The sequence below is a fragment of the Hemicordylus capensis genome, chromosome 4 (genome assembly GCF_027244095.1).
Source record: "Hemicordylus capensis ecotype Gifberg chromosome 4, rHemCap1.1.pri, whole genome shotgun sequence".
NCBI lineage: Eukaryota > Metazoa > Chordata > Lepidosauria > Squamata > Cordylidae > Hemicordylus > Hemicordylus capensis.
In genome coordinates, this window is record NC_069660.1 from 28397081 (window position 1) to 28420588 (window position 23508).

Consider the following 23508-nt stretch of genomic DNA (forward strand, 5'->3'; position numbering starts at 1 on the left):
CCTCACCCCCAACCAGAAGTGGGGAAGTGGTTACAACAAAGGGAAAGAGAGGTGCCCCAAACTTTGCTAAATACAGCCGAGTGAGTTGAGTGCAGACACTCTTCCATCAACCACCCATTTTAATGGCCACATTTCCTTATATCATCTCTCTAATTTTGTTTTATTTCCAAACCGTCGTTCTTCCTCAGAGGAGAGTGGATCAGCTTGCTTACAATTTCAGAGTCGCCCCCATCCAAACTTTGCTCAGGGTTAGCTGAACTTTATCACGTTTAGACTGTTCTCTTTGCCATAAACAATTACAAAATTCCATCAGGCTGCCTGCAAGCACATTACAAATTGTGATAGTCACAATTTCTCCCTAAGGAGCTTTGGGAATTGTAGTTCAGTGAAGTGCATGTGGTGGGGTTCCAGGAAAACACAAACCTGCCAGCCGAATTTCCTAGGTAAAGCATGTATGAAAATATAGCAACTTAATCTGTTATAAATTTAAAAAGCAAGGGGATTCCCAGCATGTCATTTCTGTTGGGAAAATAATGCAAGAACTTTTTGGTGTTTATTTCCAAGGAACAAACAAGTTAAGGCTGAGGCAACTTTTCTAAGAAATCTTTTAACTGATGGCATGTTTTATTTTTGTGAGCTAATCCTTTTCGTAAAATATTTTTGTAAAAATATTTCTAATGATTCAGTTTTTGCTCAGTACATTGCTCTTGCACCCAGGCAATTCTCATGGGGTTTTGTGTGCAGAACCAAACTTGTTAATTTTTTGGCATAATGCTGGCTTGCTGTTAAGCACAAATATGTTTTGGGGGCAATAAGATGAGGTTGTCTTCTATTTCCAATAGCAGCTGTCTTGTGTCTGTCTGTCTGTGTCTCTCTCAAAAATAAACTTCTTCTTTAACTGTGAATGATACCTCTAGAGGGGACAGATACGTTATACAGCAAACTATCAGGTAAAAGAGCTCAATTCCCTCTGAACCACCAGAAGGAAAAAGCTTTTCATACACCCAAAAACTTCATCCAGAGTTTTGTGCTACAACCCCCAAACTTTGTGCTTCTTTGTGCAGGAGTGTAATGGACATCTGAAATTGAAGTTCCCAAAGACAGTTCTTTGGGAACCTCAATTGTTCTGGTTTAAAGACAGATTTATTCTGACATATGCTATTGTGGTTTAGGGTTCACAGTGGACTGCTTATGCCACAATAAGTCTGTTACTCTTTCAAGTGCTGCAAGATTCTATTTCCCTTACAAGGATCCCTGTCAGGAAATTGGTATATATAGAATGTGTATATCTAAGTTTAGGGACCAAGGGCCTACTGGGGCTTCTGTTGGTGTACCGATCACCCTGCTGCCCAATAGAGTCCTTAACTAATCTGATGGACCTGCTTGCAGAGTTGGCATTGGAGTGGCCCAGGTTGGTGGTGTGGGGGACCTCGATGTCCATCAGGAGTGGCTCAGGACAGGAGTTCATAGTGGCCATGATGACTATGGGTCCCAGGTGGTCTCTGGACTGACACATTATGCTGGTCACACACTGAGTTATGATTAGGGTGGTGTTCCATGGGTGAGGAGGCCTGTCATCTCCCCATTGTCATAGAGAGATCACCATTTGGTTAAGGTAGGAATTGCAACAACAACTCACCTCTGCAGGGTGAAGGACCTATTAGGTTGGTCTGCCCAATAAGGTTATTGGATCCACTAGGATTCCAAGAAGCCTTGGATGGGTTTCAAATTGGCTCTGCTAGTGATTCTGTCAATGCTCTGGTGCAAACATGGAATAATGAACTTACTAGAGCAATAGACACAATCGCTCCTAAGCGTTCTCTCTGACCTGCTTCAAAATCAGCCCTGTGGTATTCGGAAGTACTATATTAGCGGAAGCAGCAAGGTAGACTAAGAGTACAAGTGGAGGAAGATTCTGCACGGACCTCACAGATTGCAACATAGAACACATCTGAAAACCTATGCTCTGGCATTGCAGGCAGAAAGATACAAATTCATGTCCAGCTGGGTTGTCTAGGGTTGTGAGGGGACTAGCTTATGCCCCCCCATTTAAACTTGGAACCATATGTCACTCACTGGGATGTCTTTAATGACTTTTTAATGGATAAAATATCTCGTATTTGTGCCTAACTGGACTCCACAGTTATTGCAGTGTCTATCACAGAGGTGTGCAGCAACTTCTGTTATAGCATTACATGGGATCACTTTCAATTTGTGACTCCTGAGGATGTGGACAAACTGCTTTGGACTTTGCGTCCTACCACCTGTTCTCTTGACCGTTGCCAAACTTGGCTGCTTTCATCTGATAATTACATTATCAGAGATGGTCCGGTAAACATTATAAATGGTTCTCTGAGGGAGGGCAGGATGCCTCCTTGTCTTAAGGAGGCTATTATTAGATCTTATCTGACGAAAACTGCATTGGACCCCTCAGAGTTGGCTAATTACAGACCTGTTTCTAATCTTCCATGTTGGGCAAGGTGATTGAGTGGGTGGTCACCTCTCAGCTCCAGTCAGCTTTGGATGACACAGATTATCTAGACTCATTCCAAACTGGCTTTTGAGTGGACTATGGGGTGGAGACTACCTTGATCGGCCTGATGGATGATCTCCAATTGGCTATCAAAAGAGAGAGTGTGACTTTGCTGATCCTTTTGGATCTCTTGGTGGCTTTCGATACCATCAACCATGGTATCTTTCTGGCTCGCTTGAGAGAGGTGGGATTGGGTGGCACTGTTTTACAGTGGTTCCATTCCTCCTTCTCTGGCAGATTCCAGATGGTGTCGCTTGGAGACTGTTACTCTCCAAAGCGAGAGCTAAATTGTGGAGTTCCGCAAGGCTCCATGCTGTCTTCAATGCTTTTTAACATCTTCAATGCCTTTTAACATCTACATGAAACCTCTGGGAGAGATCATCAGGTGGTTTGGTGCCGGGTGTTATCAATATGCTGATGACACCCAGATCTATTTCTGCATACCAACTTCATCAGGAAATGGCATAACCCCCCTAAATGCCTGCCTGGAAGAGACAAGGGTCTGGATAACAAACTGAAGCTGAATCTAAATAAGGAGGTACTGACTGTAGGGGGTTGGGATCCAAGAGATGGACTAGATCTACCTATTCTGGATGGGGTGACACTCCCCCTGAAAGATTAGGTATGTGATCTGGGAGTGCTCCTGGATCCAAAACTTTCTCTGGTTTCTGAGATTGAGGCAGTGGCCAGGAGTGCTTTTTATAAGCTTTGGCTGATTCGACAGCTACATCCATTTCTGGAGGTAAATGACCTTAAAACAGTGTTGCATATGCTGGTAACCTCCAGGCTTGACTACTGTAATGCATTCTACATGGGGCTTTGTACATAATCTAGAAACTACCAGTAGTACATAATGCGGTAGCCAGGTTGGTCTCTGGGTCAACCTGAAGCGACCACATAACACCAGTTTTGAAAGAATTGCACTGGCTTCTGATATGTTTCCGAATGAAATACAAAGTGCTGGTTATTACCTATAAAGCTTTCAGCAACTTGGGTCCAGGGTACTTAAGAGTGTGCCTTTTTTTGTCATGAACCCTGTTGCCTATTAAGATCATCTGGAGAGGTCCGGTTACGAGTGCTGCCAGCTCGTTTGGTGGCGACTCAGGACTGGGCTTTCTCTGTGGCTGCCCCGAAGCTCTGGAATATGCTCCCTCTTGAAATAAGAGCCTCTGCTTCTCTATTTGCTTTTAGGAATAACCTCGAGACCTACCTGTTTTCTCAAGCTTTTAATTGAAATGTTGAAATTTTTTTAAAGTTTTTATCTTTTGAAATTGTTTTTGTTTTGTGAATTTTAACTGTTTTATATTATGTTTTAACTTTGTACCCCGCCTAGAGATGTCTATACTGTGCAGTATAAAAATATACTCTATATGTAAATATAAAAATATGTCTATATTGGGCAGTATAAAAATAAATAAATGCCATGTGGATCTGCGGATAAAGCTGGGCTTTGCATGACATCCCTGGGTTTTGAACCAACCAGTTTCCCACTATCCCCAACCTCTGAAAACTGTGGTTTATTCTAGCTGTGGTGCAAATTCATAAGCCAGGATATCAAACCACAATATAGACTTGGTTTAACTAACCATAATCAGAATAAGTTACAGTGGATGAGTTTGGACATAATTGGAAACCTTTTTTTAGCAACATTGAAAGAAAATACCTTCAGTCTCCTCTCGCACATGGAGAAGAGGGCAGCATGGGAGCCTAGACTGGTGTGGCTACAGGTTGTTCTTGTAGTCCTAAACTAGGCTGTACAACTTTGGCCCTCCAGCTGTTATTGGACTATAACTTCCATGGGGTGATGGAAGTTGTACTCCAACATTCGAAGGGCTGAAGTTGTGCTGCCGTTTCCTAAACGATGGCTTAGCATTTCTTTTTGACCATGCTCTTATGTCTTTTTGTGGGAAATGCTGGTGTATGCACAGTGATTTGTGCATTTGCCATGTAATGTGTGGCACTCTTCCTTGGTGACCATAAGCCTTTATTGAATCCAATTGGTTGTAAATTCATAAACAGTTCATGAGTTTACAAGTAAACCTCTACTTGTAAACAGTGGCTGACATTCTGACATGATAGGTGGCAATGCTCCCAGTGGTTTCCCAACTTATGCTGTCCCAGCACACACCCTGGAGGAGCAATTTTAATGACCTCCCCTTCCCCTGGAAGCACTCCGTGTGCTGCCACCCCCCTATCCCTGAGGGCTGCACCCTGTGCTGTGGAGCCAAGGGGAGGTTGTCAGAGTTGTGCTCCCTCCCCGCAGTCCACGGCCGGAGCTGCTCACGTCGTACTGCGGCTTCCTCAGTCGGGATATCAGCCAGTAATTTTCCTTATAAGCTAAAAATGACATGTAAATTTAAGACCTATTTTCTACACATTTAGTAGCAAAAATAAAATATAACAAGTGGGAATGAGCAGCAAAATTTTATGGAGGTCTGGAACTTGTAAGTGCAGTTCCTGCTTTGGCTGGAAGCGTCTTTGTCATAGAAAGATCTCCTGTTAATTTGCTACAAAGTGAGAAAAAGCAGATGAGCAGCTAATCTTCCTGCACGGTCCTGGCTGGCTTTGAGAAACCCCAGCTGTATGACACTGTCTGACTTGGCCAATTGGCTTGTATTAGGCTAGCAATGTGCAGGCGTTACCTTCATGCTTGTGTGATAGCAGCACCTCCAGCAAGAGACACATGGCTTTGCAGACTAAGTGAGAAACCCCTAAGCACATTTATTCAGAAGCAAGCCCAATTGAAATAAATGTGTGAGACTTAAAAGTGGAGCACATCCTGGGGAATATTTTCCTCCTAACCAAGACCTTGTTAGTATGTGGATTCCACCCCACAGCAAGACTGTTATTTATATAATGCCTCGTATCTCAAAGTGGCTTCTACTGTTGTTTTTGAACATCCACATCCTGAGATACTGCTCTGAGCATCTTTTTGATGGAAAAGTGGTTTGTCAGAATAAATAAATACATGCAAATATCTCTTAAGAAGGGCTCTGATGTGTCTCCTGATTGCAAGCAAACTTTCAGCACAATCTCAAAAAGAAGTCACTGAAATGTCCTCTAACCCCAAATTAATGCATTTATGATCATGTTCAGATAATGGAATTATCTTAAGACACTGTACTGACAAGGGCTGGCTGTGCTTCTGCAACCCTTTAGTTTTATTATTTATTTATTTAAAATATTTATACCCTGCCCCTCCGGTACATTACTGTTCAGGGAGGCTCACAACATTTATAAAATAGTTACAATATAAAATTAGACTAATAAAATTAACAAAATTAAACAAATTAAAGATCCAAGCTAAAACCACGATCAGAACTAGTTTTTCAAATTAAATTCTTTAAAAAGCTAAAAACTAAGAATTATAAAAACTAAAGAACCTACCAGATGTTTAAAAACACTTAGGGAGAGAGCACGGCAGAGCTCTTTGGGGAGGGTGTTCCAAAGCTGAAGGGCCACAACTGAAAAGGCCCTATCTCTAGCCCTCGATTGGTGACAGGGCCATGAGCAGGACCTAAGATGATGAGCGGTGGGCCCTTGCAGGTTCAAATGGGCGAATGCGGTCCGACAGGTACCTCAACCCCAAGCCGTGCAAGTTCAAGACCAGCACCTTGAATCTAGGTGGACTGGTAACCAATGAAGCTGTTGCAGGATGGGTGTGATACTCATGAAGTGACTTGCACCCACAAGAATCCTAGTGGCAGCATTCTGGACCTGCTGAAGCTTCCTAATGGTCTTCAAGGGCAGTCTCATGTAGAATGCATTGCAGTAGTCCAATCTGGATGTTACCAGCACGTGAGTGACTATGGTCAGGTCTGACTTCTCCATGTAGGGTCGCTGCTGGCACAACAGCCATAGCTGGTAAAAGGCTCTTCTGCACACCACCACCACCTGTGTCTCCAAGAACAGCGTTGGGTCCAGAAGCACCCCTAAGCTGCAGACTTTGTCTTTTAGAGGGAGTGTGACCCCCATCCAAGACCAGATTTACCTCATTACTTGGATAATCAGTTTTACCAACCCATAGCACTTCTGTCTTATCTGGATTAAGTTTCAGTTTGTTTGCCCCCATCCAGTCCAGAACAGCCTCCAAGCCATGGTTCAGAGCATCCACTGCCTCCCTGTTGTTTAGTCACTTAAAAGATAGGTAGAGCTGGGTGTCATCAGCATACTGATGGCACCACAGCCCACACCTATGGATGACTTCTCCCAGAGGTTTGATGTGGATGTTAAACAGCATGGGGAACAGAATAGATCCCTGTGGTACCCCAAAGGTAAAGGGGTGGAGCAGGCATCCCCCAGCACCACCTTCTGAGTACGACCCACAAGGTAGCAGTGGAGCCACTGTATAATCATGCCCCCAAGTCCCAACCCAGAGAAATATCCCAAAAGGATCCCATGGTCTATAGCAGGCTTCCTCAACCTGCGGCCCTCCAGATGTTGATGAACTACAATTCCCATCACCCCCAGCTACAACTTATTGTGGCTGGGCTGATGGGAATTGTAATTCATCAACATCTGGTGGGCCGCAGGTTGGGGGAGCCTGGTCTATAGTATCAAAAGCGGCTGAGAGGTCCAGGAGAATCAACAGTCACACCTCCCTCTCTCCTGGCGTAAGTCATCTACCAGGGTGACCAAGGCATTTTCCACCTCATATACAGGTCGGAAGCCAGACTGGAAAGGATCTAAGTAATCAGATTCATCCAGGGCAGCCTGGAGCTAAGACGCCACAACACTGTTGGGAGGTTCAGACGCCACTGGTTCAGACGCCACTGAAGGGGAAGTTTGAAACTGGTCAGAAGTTATTCAGATCATATGGGTCCAATGAGGGTTTTTTGTTTTTTTTTGGAGGGTCCTGATGACTGCTTCCATCAGCTGAGGGGGCACCACCTATTGCCTTAAAGTGGCATTCACCACCCCCCGCCACCCATGGACCCAGTCCCTCTCTAGAAGCCTTCACAAACCATGAAGGGCAAGGGTCGAACATGCACATGGTAGGCCTTAGCCTTCCAAGCAGCCTGTCCATTTCCTCAGGCAACACAGTCTGAAAAGCATCCAATATAACAAGACAAGACGGTGAATCGGCAACATCCAGTTCTGGCACTGCAAAAATCTTATCATCCAAGTCAGAATAGATGCTCCTGCTCTGTAATCCACCCTGTACTTGTGCATCCCTCTAATTGCTGCAGTCCACCAGCTGTTCCCCCACTAGGCCGAGAGGGCTCATGCCCCTGGCCCAAGTTGGTCTCTTTATGGAGAAGCTGGAGCTACCTGCAAGGGGTGGGGCAGATGGAGACACTCAGCCGTCAAGCCAGAGAGGGCTCTAGTTTGATGTTTATGTTGATCATCAAGTTAAAAAAAATGGTTGGGGTGGGGAAAAGGAAGCATAGCTGACTCAGGTTCTCCCAAGCCATTATTTGGATGATTTAATATCTAGGAAAGACTGTGGCCTGGTGCAGATGTAGCATTCCTGATCTCACACCATAGTTAAGAAAGTAAGAGCAGCGGGGAAGTTTACTAGCTACTTCCTTGCTTGTGTACAAATTCCTCTCAGTCTTCCTCCAATACCTTTAACTATGGTTAAGGACCACTCCTGCACTGATCTTAGCCACAGCTGGTGCTAACAAAAGTCCTTGTTCTTCACGAGGACTTTTAAACCTTGGTTAGCATTGATTATGACTGTGAGAAGAATGGGGAAATTTGCCACCAAGAGGTCGAGGGCTAGAGGAGAGTGCTTGCAGCCTACACTTTATTCCTTAGCCATGGTTAGAAAATGGAAAAGATTACATCTGTACTAGTCTCTAGCCAGTGTGGAAGCACAGAATTCAACAGATTGAGACATCTAGCTAACCCATTAGAAGACAGAATCAAGATTCAATCAGCTCTAGACAGGCTCAAATATTGGTCCAAAACCAACAAGACAAAGTTGAGCAGAAACAAACGTTTATTACCCTGCATATGGGTATAAGACAAAAATCAAAAGCACAAGATGGCGGAGATCTGGCTTGGCAGCAGTACATGTGCAAGAGACCTAGGTGTCTGTCTACAAAAAAGTTGAACATTAGCCAGTAATGTGATGCATCTGCTAAAAAATGCTCAACCACTCTTAGGCTACAGTAACAAAGGCATAATGTCCTGATCACACGAAGTGATCATTCTACTTGGAATACTGTGTTCAGTTCTGAGCCCCACATTTAACAAGGATGTTGCTAAACTGGGACAAGTTTAGAGCATGGCAGCAAAGATAGTTATTGTTTTGGGGGAAAACATAAACAAATGGCTAACTAAATAGATGAAATTTTAATAACAAAAACAAATATAATCCTGAAACAAAACAAAACAAAATTCTTGCACACCTCCCAAGATGGCAGCCTCCAGTGCCATGTCATTTTAGAGGCTGAGCAGTTCTCCACTACCCATTGCAACTGCAAAAATATTTACTTAGCATAGTGGTTTTCGAACCCACTGCCCTCAGGAACCCTTTCCATGTTGCCTTGTCTGTGGAGCATTTGTTTCAAATGAATGAAAATTGAAATGAGTAAGTCTGATTTGATTCATTTTTCCATTATTTCTGAACCAAATGCACATATCTAATGGAGATTAGTGCCACTGATCATTAGTGAGCTCATGGGTACTATCCAATAGGTGCTCGTGTTGACACTCTGACAACCACAGTTCCTTCAGTATTCAATGGCAACAGATGTTGTAGTTGGGTGGGGGGAAAATGTATTTCTACAGAATAAAATTCCAGAATTGGGGAATTGTAATAACCTCGCATCGGAGGAGATACCTTTAAATGATGTCTGTATTTCCTGCAATATAAGAATAATAACTGCACATTTATTGCAAGAGCAAAACATCAAAAGCCAGGGGGTTTTGTTAGAGAAAAATGTCTAAATTCTTCAGTGGTATGGCCCACTGGTGAGCATATGTTGGCTTTCTAAATTTGGAGTTGGAATTCTAAGTAAATTGTATTTCTTATTCACAGCCCCTTTGACAGAGATAACCTAATTCTTTCTCCTGGATCCACGACCAAGTTTTCAATGGGGAGCAGAAAAAGCTCCATATATAGCTGGACTCCTCCAAGCACTCCTAGCTTCCGAGATAAATATTACCTCGTAAGTATGATTGGGGTGAGAAAGTACCTCTCTGCCCAAGACATAACCTGCAGCCCCTTGTGTAATTTGTTTTGAAGTGGATCAGGAAATCTAAAGAAGTTCAGTTGAAGTGCAATGCCAACTCACAGTACTGCAACTCTGTTGGACCAGCATTTCAGAAGTGAAGAAAATCTAAGCACTGGTGATTATTATGTAGAATAATGGACAGCTGGGATATTTCCTAATAAAGAAGATCCAGTCTCCCAGGCACAGGTTTCACACATTGACTCCCTTGCTAGATTGGGATTGACATATGCGACACAATGCCATATGAATGGATCTCTTTACTACATGTCTGTTGAAGCTGCAGGCACTGGCTGACGTCCAGATTAACAGTGCATTTGCACACTGAACAAAGTTGCGCTAGTGTAAGACAATTACACAGCTGTGTGAAGTTGTCAGGATGTTCCAAGTTGGCACTCTTGCTCAAAAGTTCCCTACAAAACATGAGGCAGAGGTTTCACAGTAGGAGGGAGGCATGCCACCTTGTCGCACACATGCTAGCACAACAGTAGTCTGGAACACAAGTTCCTGATGTAGCACATCTGGCTGTGCAACATCCTTGTGGTAGCGCAACAGGTTTGCACAAGTGCAGCATTAGTATAGATGACAGCCACTGTTTCCAATGCTGGGTCAGTAACCATGCATTTAGATGATCAGGGCTGACTGCCTGTGCATCCACAGTCCAATGAGCATTCCGCATCTGTGATGTTGCACAGCACAGCATTTCATGATGTAGATGTGTATGCACATTCTCATTCACTGTCTGAAATCTGAGTCACTTATTACCACCATTATCTCCATGTTACTACTCATGCGTAACAATATTATCTCTCTGTACTACATACATAAAATTCAGTCCCCAGAGGTGTTTGTTTCTAATGGATGAGGACTGAACTGAATGGGCCGGATTCTGTTCCATGTATTGTTAGTTCCAAACCAAATGCATGTGACTAATGGTGATATTTGACATGCATCATTAGCAAGGTCATTAGGAACATAGGAAGCTGCCATATACTGAGTCAGACCATTGGTCTATCTAGCTCTGTATTGTCTACACAAACTGGAAGCGGCTTCTCCAAGGTTGCAGGCAGGATTCTCTCTCAGCCTTATGTTGGAGATACCAGGGAGGGAACTTGGAACCTTCTGCTCTTCCCAGAGCGGCTCCATCCCCTGAGGGGAATATCTTACAGTACTCACACATCTATTCATATGCAACCAGGGTAGACCCTGCTTAGCTAAGGGGACAAGTCATGCTTGCTACCACAAGACCAGCACTCCTCTGTAGTAATACCATCTGATATATATTTATGGAATGGTCATGTTCAACAAAAGTGATCATAAGTATTAGATGAATGTGACACATCAATGACATGAACAAATAGTTCCAATGCCATTGAAACACATTTGTTTCATCTGCCAACTGTATGTGAATGTCCCACTTCATAGCTCAGTGGTAGAGCAGAGCATCTGCTTAGCATGCAGGAGGTCTCGGGTTCAACCTCCACAACTCCAGCTAGGGCTGAGCACAATTCCTGTCTGAAGCCCTGGAGAGCCACTGGCTACAGTCAGAGTAGTACAGGCAGTACTGAGCTAGATGGACTAATGGTCTGATGCAATTCATTTAAAAAATAATTTTAAATTTTTTTTACAGCAGCTTCCTCTATTCCTACTCTCTTCTAAATCAATGCATCTCCACAGTAAAATGGTTGTATTCTGTAAATAGACGTCTTTCTGTGTAGAACTATTGTTCATGAATGAAACAAAGACCTTTCATCAAGTATCACCAAGCAGTTGGAGGGAGGAAAAGGATGTATCTAAAAAGAAGTAGCATTTAGTGTGTATAAAATAAAAATATATTTTTACCTAAATGTATGCTGTTGTTTAGGGCAGGGCTGCCCAACTTTGGCCCTCGAGCTATTTTTGGACTGTAATTCTCACCATCCTTAGCCACAGTAGCCAGTAGTCAGGGATTATGGGAGTTGTCCAACACCTACAGAAGGACCAAAGTTGTGCAGCCCTGGTTGAGGGACTGAGCTGCTGTGAAAGGCATAATGTCAAGCAACTGCATTTACTTTTCTACCCACCTGTATTTTCCTTAGTCCGTTTTTCAGCAAGGCAAAAAGCAAACACATATCGGGGATGAGGCCCAGGATCCTTGCATACTGAGCTACTTGGCCTCGTGCGATTTTAACATGCGTCTGAGGAGTACAAGCCACAGCCTCACTGAGATGACTGAAGGCAGCTCATTCAGTTCTGAGGATCAGAAAGGGGCAGAAAGCAGAAATGTGACTCCGCCTTCAATTCAAAGGGTGCTGCCTTTGGCTATCCTACAGGATACTTGTGTGGAAAGAGAGCAGCAGGACATTTTGTTGCGCCAGCCTCTCAGCCGCAGGACTCTTGACATCCTACAAGAGACGCCTCATGCTGTCACGGCTTTGACTGTTCCATCATGTCCATTGGATCAAGGAAAAGGTGAGGGCAAATGTATCATCCAGGACTGGAGTCAGCCATCACTGCAACAAGGAAAAGTCCTCTCTGCTGGTCAAAGAGATTTGAAAGATGAGATTGAAGCCAAACCAGCTGGAAGCACTAGATCGGTTCAGAAAACACTGCAGGAAGTGTTACATTTTCTGAAACTGCAGCATCCAGGTCCTGCTCAACTGGAGGAATTGGAATACCAGGTTTTCTGTATCAGGGGCAAATTAAAGGTACAGTTTTGTTATAACGTTTTAGCTGTTGCTGTTCATTGTTTCCTCACACACATACAAACGTGGGTCCAGTGGGAAAATAAAATTAGATTGGTAATGAGTGGACACCTACTAAAATCAGAGGTATTAAACACGAGTCATTCCACTGAAGAAAACAATAATAGGATGGGTGGCGGTATAGAAACAAACAAACAAACAAACAAGGGATATGATGCAAAGATATGTAGGCCCTAGACCAGGGCTATTCAACTTTGGCCCTCCTGCAGATGTTGGCCTACAATTCCCATAATCCCTGGCTATTGGCCATTGTAGCCGGGATGATGGAGCTTGTAGTTCAAAAACAGTTGGGGGGCCTAAGTTGAACAGGCCTGCCCTAGACCATAAAGAAGAGCAACAGGCACATCTTAAGATCTGCTTTCCTGACAGGGATGACCCAAAGGGGTAGCAGGCACTTCCCCTAAAGTATTTCCCTTTCCCCCTTTTGTTTCCCCATTCACAGGAACTTGGTGGCAAAGTGTCAAACAATACATCAGAGAATATTATGGTCCTATAGCTTGAATTAATTACTTTCAAAGGCCTCCCTACCTTAATCCCCTACCTCAGAACAAGCAGGAGAAGCCAGTGCAGCCGGGTAGGTCGGAGATTCCTCCAGCCTCCCAGGAGCCAGGGCAACCCCTTTGCTTCCTTCCTGTTTAGGAACTGGCTGGGTGAGACCATGTGTGCAGGGGAGTGCAGGGTCACCTCCCCTGTAGATTTCAGCTGGTCTGGTACTGAACTCTCTCCCCACCCCAGTTTTTCCTGCCATATGGTCTTGGTCAGGAAGATAAAACTAGCTTGGACCTCATCCAAAAAGACAGTGAGCCCTTTCTCACAATCAGTCACAATCAGTGAGAAAGGGCTACAAGGTCAGCAGGGAAGAAATCTTTAAAAGCTTACCTCCCCCAGAACTCCCATAGTGCACTGCACGAGTGCGCTGTGCATTATGGAGATTCCCCCCTCCCTTCCCCTCCCCGAAGCTGGCTGGGACCCCTGCTGTCTACCAGCCCAACTGGGGCTGGCAGACGAGCAGAAAAATGTGGTTAAGAGAGCACTCACTCTCGTAAACCCATTTAAGAGAATGACTCTGGAGGCGGGGATCAGGCATGATCCTTGGCGTTCTTACGTGCAGGCAAAACCAGGCTTGGCTCTGTTAGTATTTTCCCAGTATTTACTTTGTTAGTAAAGCCTCAGTATTTTCTAAGGATTCTGTCTCATTTTCTGAATAAGTTTGAAAATGTCAAGCAAGCTTCATTAATAAGGAAAAGAAACTAATGTTAATTACCTTAGCTCTGTAAGTATTTAATGTATAGCAAAATCCTTGCTCCCCTAATTACATTATTTGCCACCCCTTTGCTTCCCCAATCAAGTTGTTCTAGAGTCACCCTTGTTCCCTGACATTTAGAAAGGTCAGAGTGCAAAAATTCCTGATGATTTGCATGTGTGAAACAGCCACCGATGTAAGCAAAACCATGCCCATGGGGATCGACTGATTTTGACTGCAGAACCCACCAAGAGAAAATCAATCCATCAAATGATTCCTGTACCATCTGGACATATGATGATTTGAATACTTTTTATAGCACTATAGCCATTTGGAGAAAATGAAGTTCTGTCTTCAAGGAAATTACTTTGTGTTTCTCAACAGCCAAAAAAATACTATCCAAAACACTCCTCTGTGGAGAGCTTGATGGTTGAGACTGTGCTGGAAAGTTTTGACTTCCTCAATGCAGACTGCAGTGCTGATGAACTGTCATCCTTTGGGAGTCTGAGGACCCGCAGTATCAGGTAAGTGCTTCCATATACAGGAGTATGTTATCTGCCAACAGGAATAGACAAGCTCACAGGAGACACAACTCAGATTATGGGACAAAGGCAGCTCTAGGCAAGGATGTGTGCTAAGCATTCAGAAGAAAATTGAATCCAGCCTGGATAAGCTATGCAAATGGCTTAGCTTAGCACCATTTTAATTATCTATTTATTATCCATTTATTTATTTATTTATTTATTTATTTATTTATTTATTATCCATTTATTTATTTTATTTATTATCCATGTATTAAAATTATTATTTTATTTATTATCCATTTATTATCCATTTTTATTAGCCATCTGCATAGCTTTGATTAAGCTATGCAAATGGCTTAGTTTAGCACCATTTTTATTATCTCACATAATTTATTTGTATTATTGCAACTTGTTCTGGTTATGTTAACCACAGGGAGGGAGAAGGAGCTTTTGCAGCTCACTGAAGCTCTGCCCTTAGTCACCCAGCTGCCTCCTAAATGGCTATATCACTCAGCCCGCATAGCACAGCCTGATGAGGCCTTTCACCAGACACAACTCCACCCTCTACAGCAGGGATTCTCAACCTTGGGTCCCCAGATGTTACTGGACTTCAATTCCCATAATTCCCAGCCCCAATGGCCTTTGGGTGGGGATTATGGGAGTTGAAGTCCAACAACATCTGGGGACCCAAGGTTGAGAACCCATGCTCTACAGCAAAGACATTCCATTCTGTGCATTGCATTACTTTAAATTTGCAGAGCCTGGAGCATTTAGGCCCTTTCCCCATCATAAGAGCAAGGGAGCTATGGATACCTATTTACTATTGTAGGCCAGTAGGATGGTAACTCCATATTTCTCCCCTGCTTCAGCTTTCACTATACTAACTGTTTGTCTTTAGCCTGATTCAGACATGATGCTGCACAAGTGTACAGACACCTGTTCTAGACAACTGTACATGGGTTTGTACGAATGACTGTACCTCTGTTCATTTTAAAAGCAAACCTGGATACAGGCCCTTCAGGAGCTTGATATGGATAGGAAATATAATTCTGTACCTGCGTTCAGCATAACATGTGAATGACTGAACCTGTGCACAGATCAGTACCTGTGTACACTGTACACTCATTGTTTGAGTGTTGAACATAACGTGTGAATGGGCCTTTTGTCTCTTGTCATTAGCACCAGCACCTGCAATGATGGCACATTTCAGTCCCTGGGCTATGATACCAAAGCAGAAAAGGAAGAGTTAACCACAGGCAGTGATGACCTAGATACAATTCTGGAAGTTCACCTGCAGTTCTGCAAAGCTCTTTTACAGGTGGGCAGCTATGACTGCATGATTTTTAGATTGAAGTCTTGTTGCTGCTTTGGTCCCAGAGGATGAAAGGCACAGGATAGATAAAATCACAGTCCTTTTAAAATTGGGTAGATTTGCATGCAGAAGGTCTTAGTAGTCGTGATCCTTGACATCTCCAGGCAGGGCTAAGAAAGACCCATGTCTGAAGTCCTGGAGAACTGCTGCCGCCAGTCTGTGCAGACAGTACTGAGTAAGATGGACCAATGGTCTGACCCAGTATAAAGCAGTTTTTGAGCTAAATCTGTTGCATTCTTACATACTGTCATAGAGGTGTACGTTTCATGTGCGGAACCCCAACTGCATGATAATGTGTTTACAAATGTTATAGGTTCTATGTGGGTTGCTGCCATGTGTACGCCTTTTTCGGTAGTGCTGACATGGGGACCATAACGTCTAAGCAGGCTGGAGTGCAGTGCAAATGCAGCCCCATTGTAAGTCATCTTTCTGCATTGCTCTGTGATCCATAAAGTTTGACAGCTGGGAACTGGCATGTAATATAGCAATTTCAAAAGGAAGGATTTGATTTTATTCATACTGGGGTCACCAGAATGCAATCAACCCACAGCTGTTGGTTTGCATTTGTCAATGAATGTCTCATCAGAGAGACGGGAGGCAGGTGTTCTCCCTGCTGGCCCCTGGGAACCTCTGGGTTATGTTTTTCTGAATGTGTCTGTTTCAGTGCCTTAATTTAAGACACTGAGCAGAAGAACCTTTTCTTCTTTGTTTCCAGAAACTTCTCACACCAAACTTGGCTCCGATTGTCCAGGAGAGCCTTTTGGAAGAGGTCTCACGTCAGAAACATGTTCTGGAGATAATCTCTGCTCTGGCTGCTCCTGTGCCACGGAACTTGACTTCTGTTGAAGAGAGTAAGTCATGCCATGTGATGTGTATATTTATTTTATTTATTATTTATTAATAAAATTGTTATATATAATTTTATTAAAAAATTTATTTAGAAATGTGGAGCCTAAAATTCATTTGATCCAACCCCCAGAATCCTCTGCCTATCAGACCTCCTACAGACTGATCAATTCATCCAAACTATAGAACGTTGGGAAAATTGGACAGGAAGACACAAGATGTACAGTGACAAAAAGGCTGGCCTAGTAACTGAGGCTGATCTCACGAGCAGCCAAGAATGGGCTAGGGCAGCTAAACCCAGGCTTGGCTGCCTTTGGGAACCGCTGGGAGCTGCTCAGCTCCTGGTGGCGCCTCGGCAGAAAACCCAGCCAAGAAGCCGGACTCTTAAACGAGGTTAAGGGTGTGACTACTCCCTTAACCCTGCTCAGTTGACCATATGTCAGTGCCGGCTGCTTTCAGCCAGTGCGGAAACACTGACGGGCACCCACTCTGTGTGTGTGTGTGTGTGTGTGTGTCCCACAATGCACTGTGCACTTGTGCAGTGCATTGTGGGATTTCTGGGGGCCGGGATGACATGTCCCAAGCCCTGCACCTCTGCACTGCCCATGACATCTGCGGACCATCTGGACGTGTGATTTGTGTGCCCAGCAACTCCACGTTGCTCGTCTGCAGGGAAGATGAGTTTCTGCTGCCTTCCCCGCTGCCCACCCTCAAGCCCTCTCACTCAGGCATGAGAAAGGACTCACCGTGTACCTTGTACAGACACATGAGCTAAGCTACAATCTAAGGTGCAAAAACCTCAGGGTCAGTAGAAGCAGGAAGTTGAAGGAGAGGCAAGACCATATAAAATACTGTTGTGTACATGGCTTGTGGCAAATCCAATTATGGTCACTTTCTGAAAACTTTACATGGATTTTCAACCATACCCAAAGGCTGTCTGGCTTATTCACATGTTCCTCTTGGCCCCTCTTGGGTTCATTGGTTCATTCATCGCTCTGTTATCTTTAAGCCCCTTGGGGCGGCAGCGTTCCTCCCTGCCGCCCCGTTTTCCCCGTCGGTTGGAAGTGGCCAGAAGTAGCGAGCGCACATACACCCATTGCGTGCGTGTGCCTGTCTGCATGACAGGTGCACGTGCACCCGCTACTTCCGGCCACTTCCGGCTGATGGGGGAAACGGGGCGACAGAGAGGAATGCTGCCACCCGAGGGGCTTAAAGATAACAGAGCGCCGGTGAGGGAAATGCGATGGGAGGGGTGAATACACCCTCCCCCGCCCTTAAAGTACTCCCCCCGCCGGCGCCGAAGATATTTGTGCACATCCCTAATTGCAGCTGCCCCACTGACATGCTGATGGCTGATGCTTTGCCCACAGTCTGGCTGTGGAGCTTGCAGGGATTGGCCTTGGCGGCCGAGGAGCAGGGAAGGGCTCCCCTCTCCTGCAACTGGAGTTTGGTAGGCCACGGTTTGGCGAATGTCTTCTGCGCGATTTGGAGCATCAAACTGAAACTTTGGCCATGTTTACCTCCGGTTAGCCATAACATCTGAATGCAGCCTCTGACACACAAGAAGGCAACAACTGACTCAGGTTGCAAAGGGTTTTGGATCAGACTTTACAGAGGTTAAAAAGTGCTAGTGCTATAATTTGTTAATATATGCAGCCATCTATACATCCCTGTCTGTATGTGTCTGTGTATTTGCAGGTATACAGATCTACACTGATTTATTCTCAAGCATGCAATCTGATATTCAATTGAAAATGGGTTCCAGCTTCTTTGTTGACTTACACACTCTAATTTTTTTTTTTTTGCAGTTATTCATAAAGCTAAAAAGCAGAAGCACTGCTTGAAGATCTGGAGTGAGTGCACTGAACAGGGAAGCATTTTATTCTGTCCGATAGAGAGATTTTGGAACCCTTTGAAATATATATTGATGTTTAAAACCAAAGAGAAGTATCAAGGACACCTGGAAAAAGGTACTTGTCTCTCCTCTGGCAGATACGATGCATGATTGCAGATTACATTGGTCTGTGCTGGTCCCTTGTTGGTTTTAGCAAATGCAGACTTTGTTCTAGTCATAACAGAGGAATTCAGACCAACAAGAATTTCCTATATTTTGGCAGCAGTTTTGGACCTGAGTAGATCCAAAGGTGTGAAATGCTTGTTCAAATAAACAAGTGCACTGTTGTATTCTGTCCAGTATGTTTTATGTTTTGTTGTTTAGAAGTTTGTCCCAGTGGGGATCCTGTAGAGTGTGTGAGGTGGAGTCAGAAAGCAAAAGAGAGGGGAAGGAGAAGGAGAAAATACAGTTTCTGAATAAACACTTAGTTAAATATTTTTCAGATTACTTTGTGTTCGTGAGGGAAGCACCTATAAAACATGCACTTATTTTCACCATGTGTCCTTTGGTGCACAGCTATATGGAGAAGATTATTGTGTGACTTGATGACCTCAATAGGAGAAAATCACTGCCATGTCATCATCATAACAATAATTGTGATGGTACATCATTTTCAGCATGCTTTTTCAAGGCACTTCACATATATTTTCTCAGCAATGCTTACAACAACTCTGCACAGAAGCGCTCTTACCCCTGGACTTCCGGGCCGAAGTCCAGGGCCTCCACACCCTCTGGGGGCCCCCAGATCTTTTTAGTCTGTCCCAGGTAGTATGGTCGTGTTAAAATGTGTTAAAAATACTGTCTGTGGGGGTGGGGCTCCAAAGGCCTTTAGGTCCAGGCTCCAAAATTACCTAGGTGCACCTCTGACTCTTTAGGATAGCTCAGGTCCTACATGGACCCTGTATTAGAGAGCAGTGGCTGAGTCTAAGAGAGTGGATTGCCTGTGGCAGGAAGGAGAGCTGGTCTTGTGGTAACAAACATGAATTGTCCTCTTTGCTAAGCAAGTTCTGTCATGGTTTGCAATTGACACATGTGAGATATTCCCCTTAGGGGATGGGGCCGTTCTGAGAAGAAGGTTCAAAATTGGCTGATATGTCAGCTACATCTGTTTCTGGAGGTAAAGGTAAAGTGTGCTGTTGAGTCGGTGTCGATTCCTGGCGCCCACAGAGCCATCTGGTTTTCTTGGGTAGAATACAGGAGGGATTTACCATTGCCTCCTACCACGCAGTGTGAGATGATGCCTTTCAGTATCTTCCTGTATCGCTGCTGCCCAATATAGGTGTTTCCCATAGTCGGAGAAACATACCAGCAGGGATTCGAACCGGCAACTTCTGGCTTGCTAGTCAAGTCATTTCCTGCTGCACCATAAGGAGGTGAATGACCTTAAAACAGTGGTGCATATGCTTGACTACCTCCAGGCTTGACTACTGTAATGTACTCTACGTGAGGCTGCCTTTGTATGTAATCTGGAAAGTACAATTGTTACAGATTGCGGCAGCCAGACAGGTCTCTGGGACAACCCGAAGGGACCATGTAACACCTATTTAAAAAGAACTGCACTGGCAGTTGATATGTTTCCGAGTGAAATACAAAGTGCTGGTTGTTACCTATAAAGCCCTTAACAGCTTGGGTCCAGGCTACTTAAGAGAGTGCCTTCTCTGTCATGAACCCTGTCGCCTCTTAAGATCATCTGGAGAGGTCTGGTTACAGTTGCCGCTGGCTCATTTGGTGGCAACTCGGGACCAGGCTTTCTCTGTGGCTGCCTCAGGGCTTTGGAATATGCTTCAAAATAAGAGCATCTCCTTCTCATGTTTGCCTTTAGGAAGACCCACAAGACATGTCTGTTTTCTCAGGCTTTGAACTGGAATTAATTTTAAACTGTTTAATTGTTTTTATCCCATGAGATTGTTTTAACTTTTTATTCTGTGAAATTGTTTTAATTGTTTTTACTCTGCTTTATAGTTGTCGTGTTTTAGATTGTGTACACTGCTTGCAGATGCACATTTCAGGCGGTATATAAATATGATAAATAAAATAAAATAAAATAAAATAGCTTGACTGGCACAGAGCATTGGCGTGCTAGATTAAGGCTTCCCTCTTAATCGCCTTCATCTCTTCTTCAAATACCAACCTGCCAGTGCCAACCCCTTTGGTGGGGGGCATTTCCCAGCCAAGACCACCGCCCCGTTCTCCCCTGTCACACCCCCAGGAGCACGCCAGCTCGTGGGGCTGGAATGCCTAGAGAGGCGGTGTCTCAGCCAGCCAGAGTGTGGTTGCACTCCTCCCCCTGCTCCCTGCTGCTCCTGGCTGCCGCTGCTGCCACCTCCTGTGCAAGCCCCTCAAGCGCCCACGGCCAGCCCTCCTTCCTCTTCCTGCCTTACTGTGCCCGGCCTGCTATGCCTACAACTATTGCTCCGAGGCTAGCATTGAGGAGGAAGTGGAGAAGGCAAGCCATGGCAGCAGCGATGATGCCGACACCAACCCAGAAGAAGGGCCACCAGTGCCAGAGCCCCCCCCTCTCCACTGCTGCCCTTGGGGCTCTCCTGCCAGCCATGTTGTGCTCCAACCGACAGCACGAGTGCCAGTAAGGCAACCTTTGCCGCCCTCCTGCTCCTCCACGTCCTCTTCCTCATCTCTGGCTAAGGCACCGGCTGCCCTGTCGGGGTCCTCCAGTTGCTCGGCCACTCTGAGCCGCCCTCGTTGCCACCCGCTTTGGGTGCCACCATCATGCTGCCCCAGCTCTCTCTCTCGCCATGCATGCACTTAACACTGCAGGACTTGCCATGTATGACCTAAGTGTTTTATATATATAGATTTCCCTCCTTGGCAACCCCAGATAGGGCTGGGAGAGACTCCTGCCTGTAACCTTAGAGAAGCCGCTGCCAGTCTGTGTAGACAATACTGAGCTGGGTGGATCCAACGGTTTGACTTGGTAGAAGGCAGCTTCCCAATCTTGGCTTCCCAATCTTGGCTTCCCATACTACAACTCCAAGCATCCACAGCCACAATTGCTGACTGGAGATGATGGGAGCTGTAGACCAACAACATGTGAGGGACCCATGGTTGCCTCATAAGTTCATGGTAAGGTAAACTGGAGATTTTCTGTTCAGCTGTTTAGCAGCTGGTGCTACACTAGTACACTTTGGTGCATTCAAATAATTTCTTGGATTGTAGAGGCTGGGAAAAGGGCAGAAATGGCTGGACCCATCTCTGTCAGCAACTGGCCTTCACCATAATTTCTGCTTGTGATTGTGTATCTGAGTACAGTATGAAATCCAGGAATGGGGCTGTTGCTCACTGGCAGAATGTATGCAAAACATCTGCTTTGCATACAGAAGGTCCCAGGTTCAATCCCTGGCATCTTCAGGTAGGGCTGCCAGTCAGTGAAGACAATACAGTGTCTTCAATCCAAGACAGTGAAGACAATACAGCTCATTTCAATGGGATTCTTGTGCAAATCACCCCACCCCACTCCCATTAAGACCGAGAAGAGATTTCTCAGAATCCATGTTAGGACTGTGCACTGGATGAATAAAGAAGAGACTAACCTTATTACTTAGGATATAGTGGAGTATCAGCTTTATTACAGGACTGTGCATTATGTGGACTTATTTCAGGTGCAGAAATGGGTATTGGTATCTTGAGGAGGAGGAGAGCTGGTCTTGTGGTAGCGAGCAGGAATTGTCCCCTTTGCTAAGAAGAGTCACCCATCCAAATGCCCTACATGTGAGCACTATCTTCTGTGAGATAGTCTACTTAGGGCAGGTCTGCGCAACTTTGGCCCTTCAGTTGTAGTCCTACAACTCTCATAATCCCCAGCCACAGCACCCAGTAGAGATGATGGGAGTTGTAGTCCAAGAACAGCTGGAGGATCAAAGTTGTGCAGCCTTGGCTTAGGGGATGGGGCATCTGCTTTTCATGCAGTAGAATGTCTTCTTTGCATGCAGAAGGTCCTAGGTTCAATTTTTGTCATTTCCAGGTAGGGCTGGGGAAGGCTCTTTGCCTGAAACCTTGGAGAGCCACTGCTGGTCAGTATAGACAACACTGAGCTAAATGGACTAAGGCAGCTTCCTATGTTCCTAACTCAGTTCTGAAAACCTTAAGAATTCCAACTTCTTTGTTTTTAAGTGGATTGTCAAGCTTAAGTCGGGGTAGGCTTGAAAGTGTGTAGTCAATGCCTGGTGGGTACACAGTCCTGACATTGGATTGTTAGTGTTTGCCAGATTTTTGGTGTGTAGGGGATGTTGCTCAGTGGTAGAACATGTGCTTTGCCTGCAGAAGGTCCCAAGATAAATCCCTGGTGTCTTTTGCTAAATGGATTATGTAGAATGACTGGGGGAAGGGCATCTTTGAGGTGGTGGAGAACCACTGCTAGCCAGAGGAGACAACCCTAGATGATCCAATGTCTGAGTAAGTAGAAGGCAGCTTTATATTCACATGTATTCAGGGGAATTTAAGCTCCCATGTTGCATCTTGGATTTAGATAGCACTGCTTGCCTTACACTTATTTCCATTTAAAACACACATAAGCAGCATACACTTATGGGAAATATCCCACACCTCATTTCTCTACATTCCCCTTCAGTTTTGCAGATGTTCCTGGAGCAGATAGTTGGCGGTAGCATACTCTTTTCCTCGGCAAACCTCCCAATTGAATCGGTGACGTTATTCCAGTTTTACAGCTACCTGGAGAAGCAGCACGTGAGCAACTTGGAAAAATATTTGGCCAGATTCGCCAAAGAAGGTAAATGGGTGGCAGGATTTGGTTGGGTACCATGGCAGGGGGTGGGGGTGGGGCGGCGGGGAAGGAGTTTTCGGTGCCTCCCAGGCACAGCATTTTCCTTTGTGCGGAAAATATAGAAATACATGTTCCATGGCAAATTTGATGGTCCTATGGTGTGCCTGCTCCTAATGTTGCTAGTAATGGGTGAGATGATCCTCAATGCTCCGTCAGTTGCTAAAACAAAGGGCTGTGAGTCCACAAGGAGTCTGCAGTATCCCTCTGCTGAAATCTCCTTTCTGCAGTGAATCAGGCACAGAGGGGGAGCGGCGGAACAGTTTTCACATCTCTCCCCTCCCTCCAAAGGCCATTTCAACTTGTACAAATATGTTCCTGAGGGCTGCATGACCCTCAAGCACATATTTATACAAGTTGAAAGGGCTTTTGAAGG

At 44.9% G+C, this 23508-nt stretch overlaps 1 protein-coding gene across 10 annotated transcripts in view; it reads left to right on the top strand.

The window, feature by feature from the left end:
* Positions 1–23508, top strand: part of RIPOR3 (RIPOR family member 3) — a 156868-nt gene that overhangs the window by 124180 nt on the left and 9180 nt on the right. For all 10 annotated transcript variants that reach the window (XM_053250826.1, XM_053250823.1, XM_053250824.1 and 7 more), the window contains 7 exons: positions 9522–9651; positions 11793–12401; positions 14086–14225; positions 15405–15543; positions 16313–16448; positions 18252–18413; positions 22923–23081. In XM_053250826.1, the coding sequence (XP_053106801.1) occupies positions 9522–9651; positions 11793–12401; positions 14086–14225; positions 15405–15543; positions 16313–16448; positions 18252–18413; positions 22923–23081 (1475 nt within the window). The remainder of the gene's footprint in view (positions 1–9521; positions 9652–11792; positions 12402–14085; positions 14226–15404; positions 15544–16312; positions 16449–18251; positions 18414–22922; positions 23082–23508) is intronic.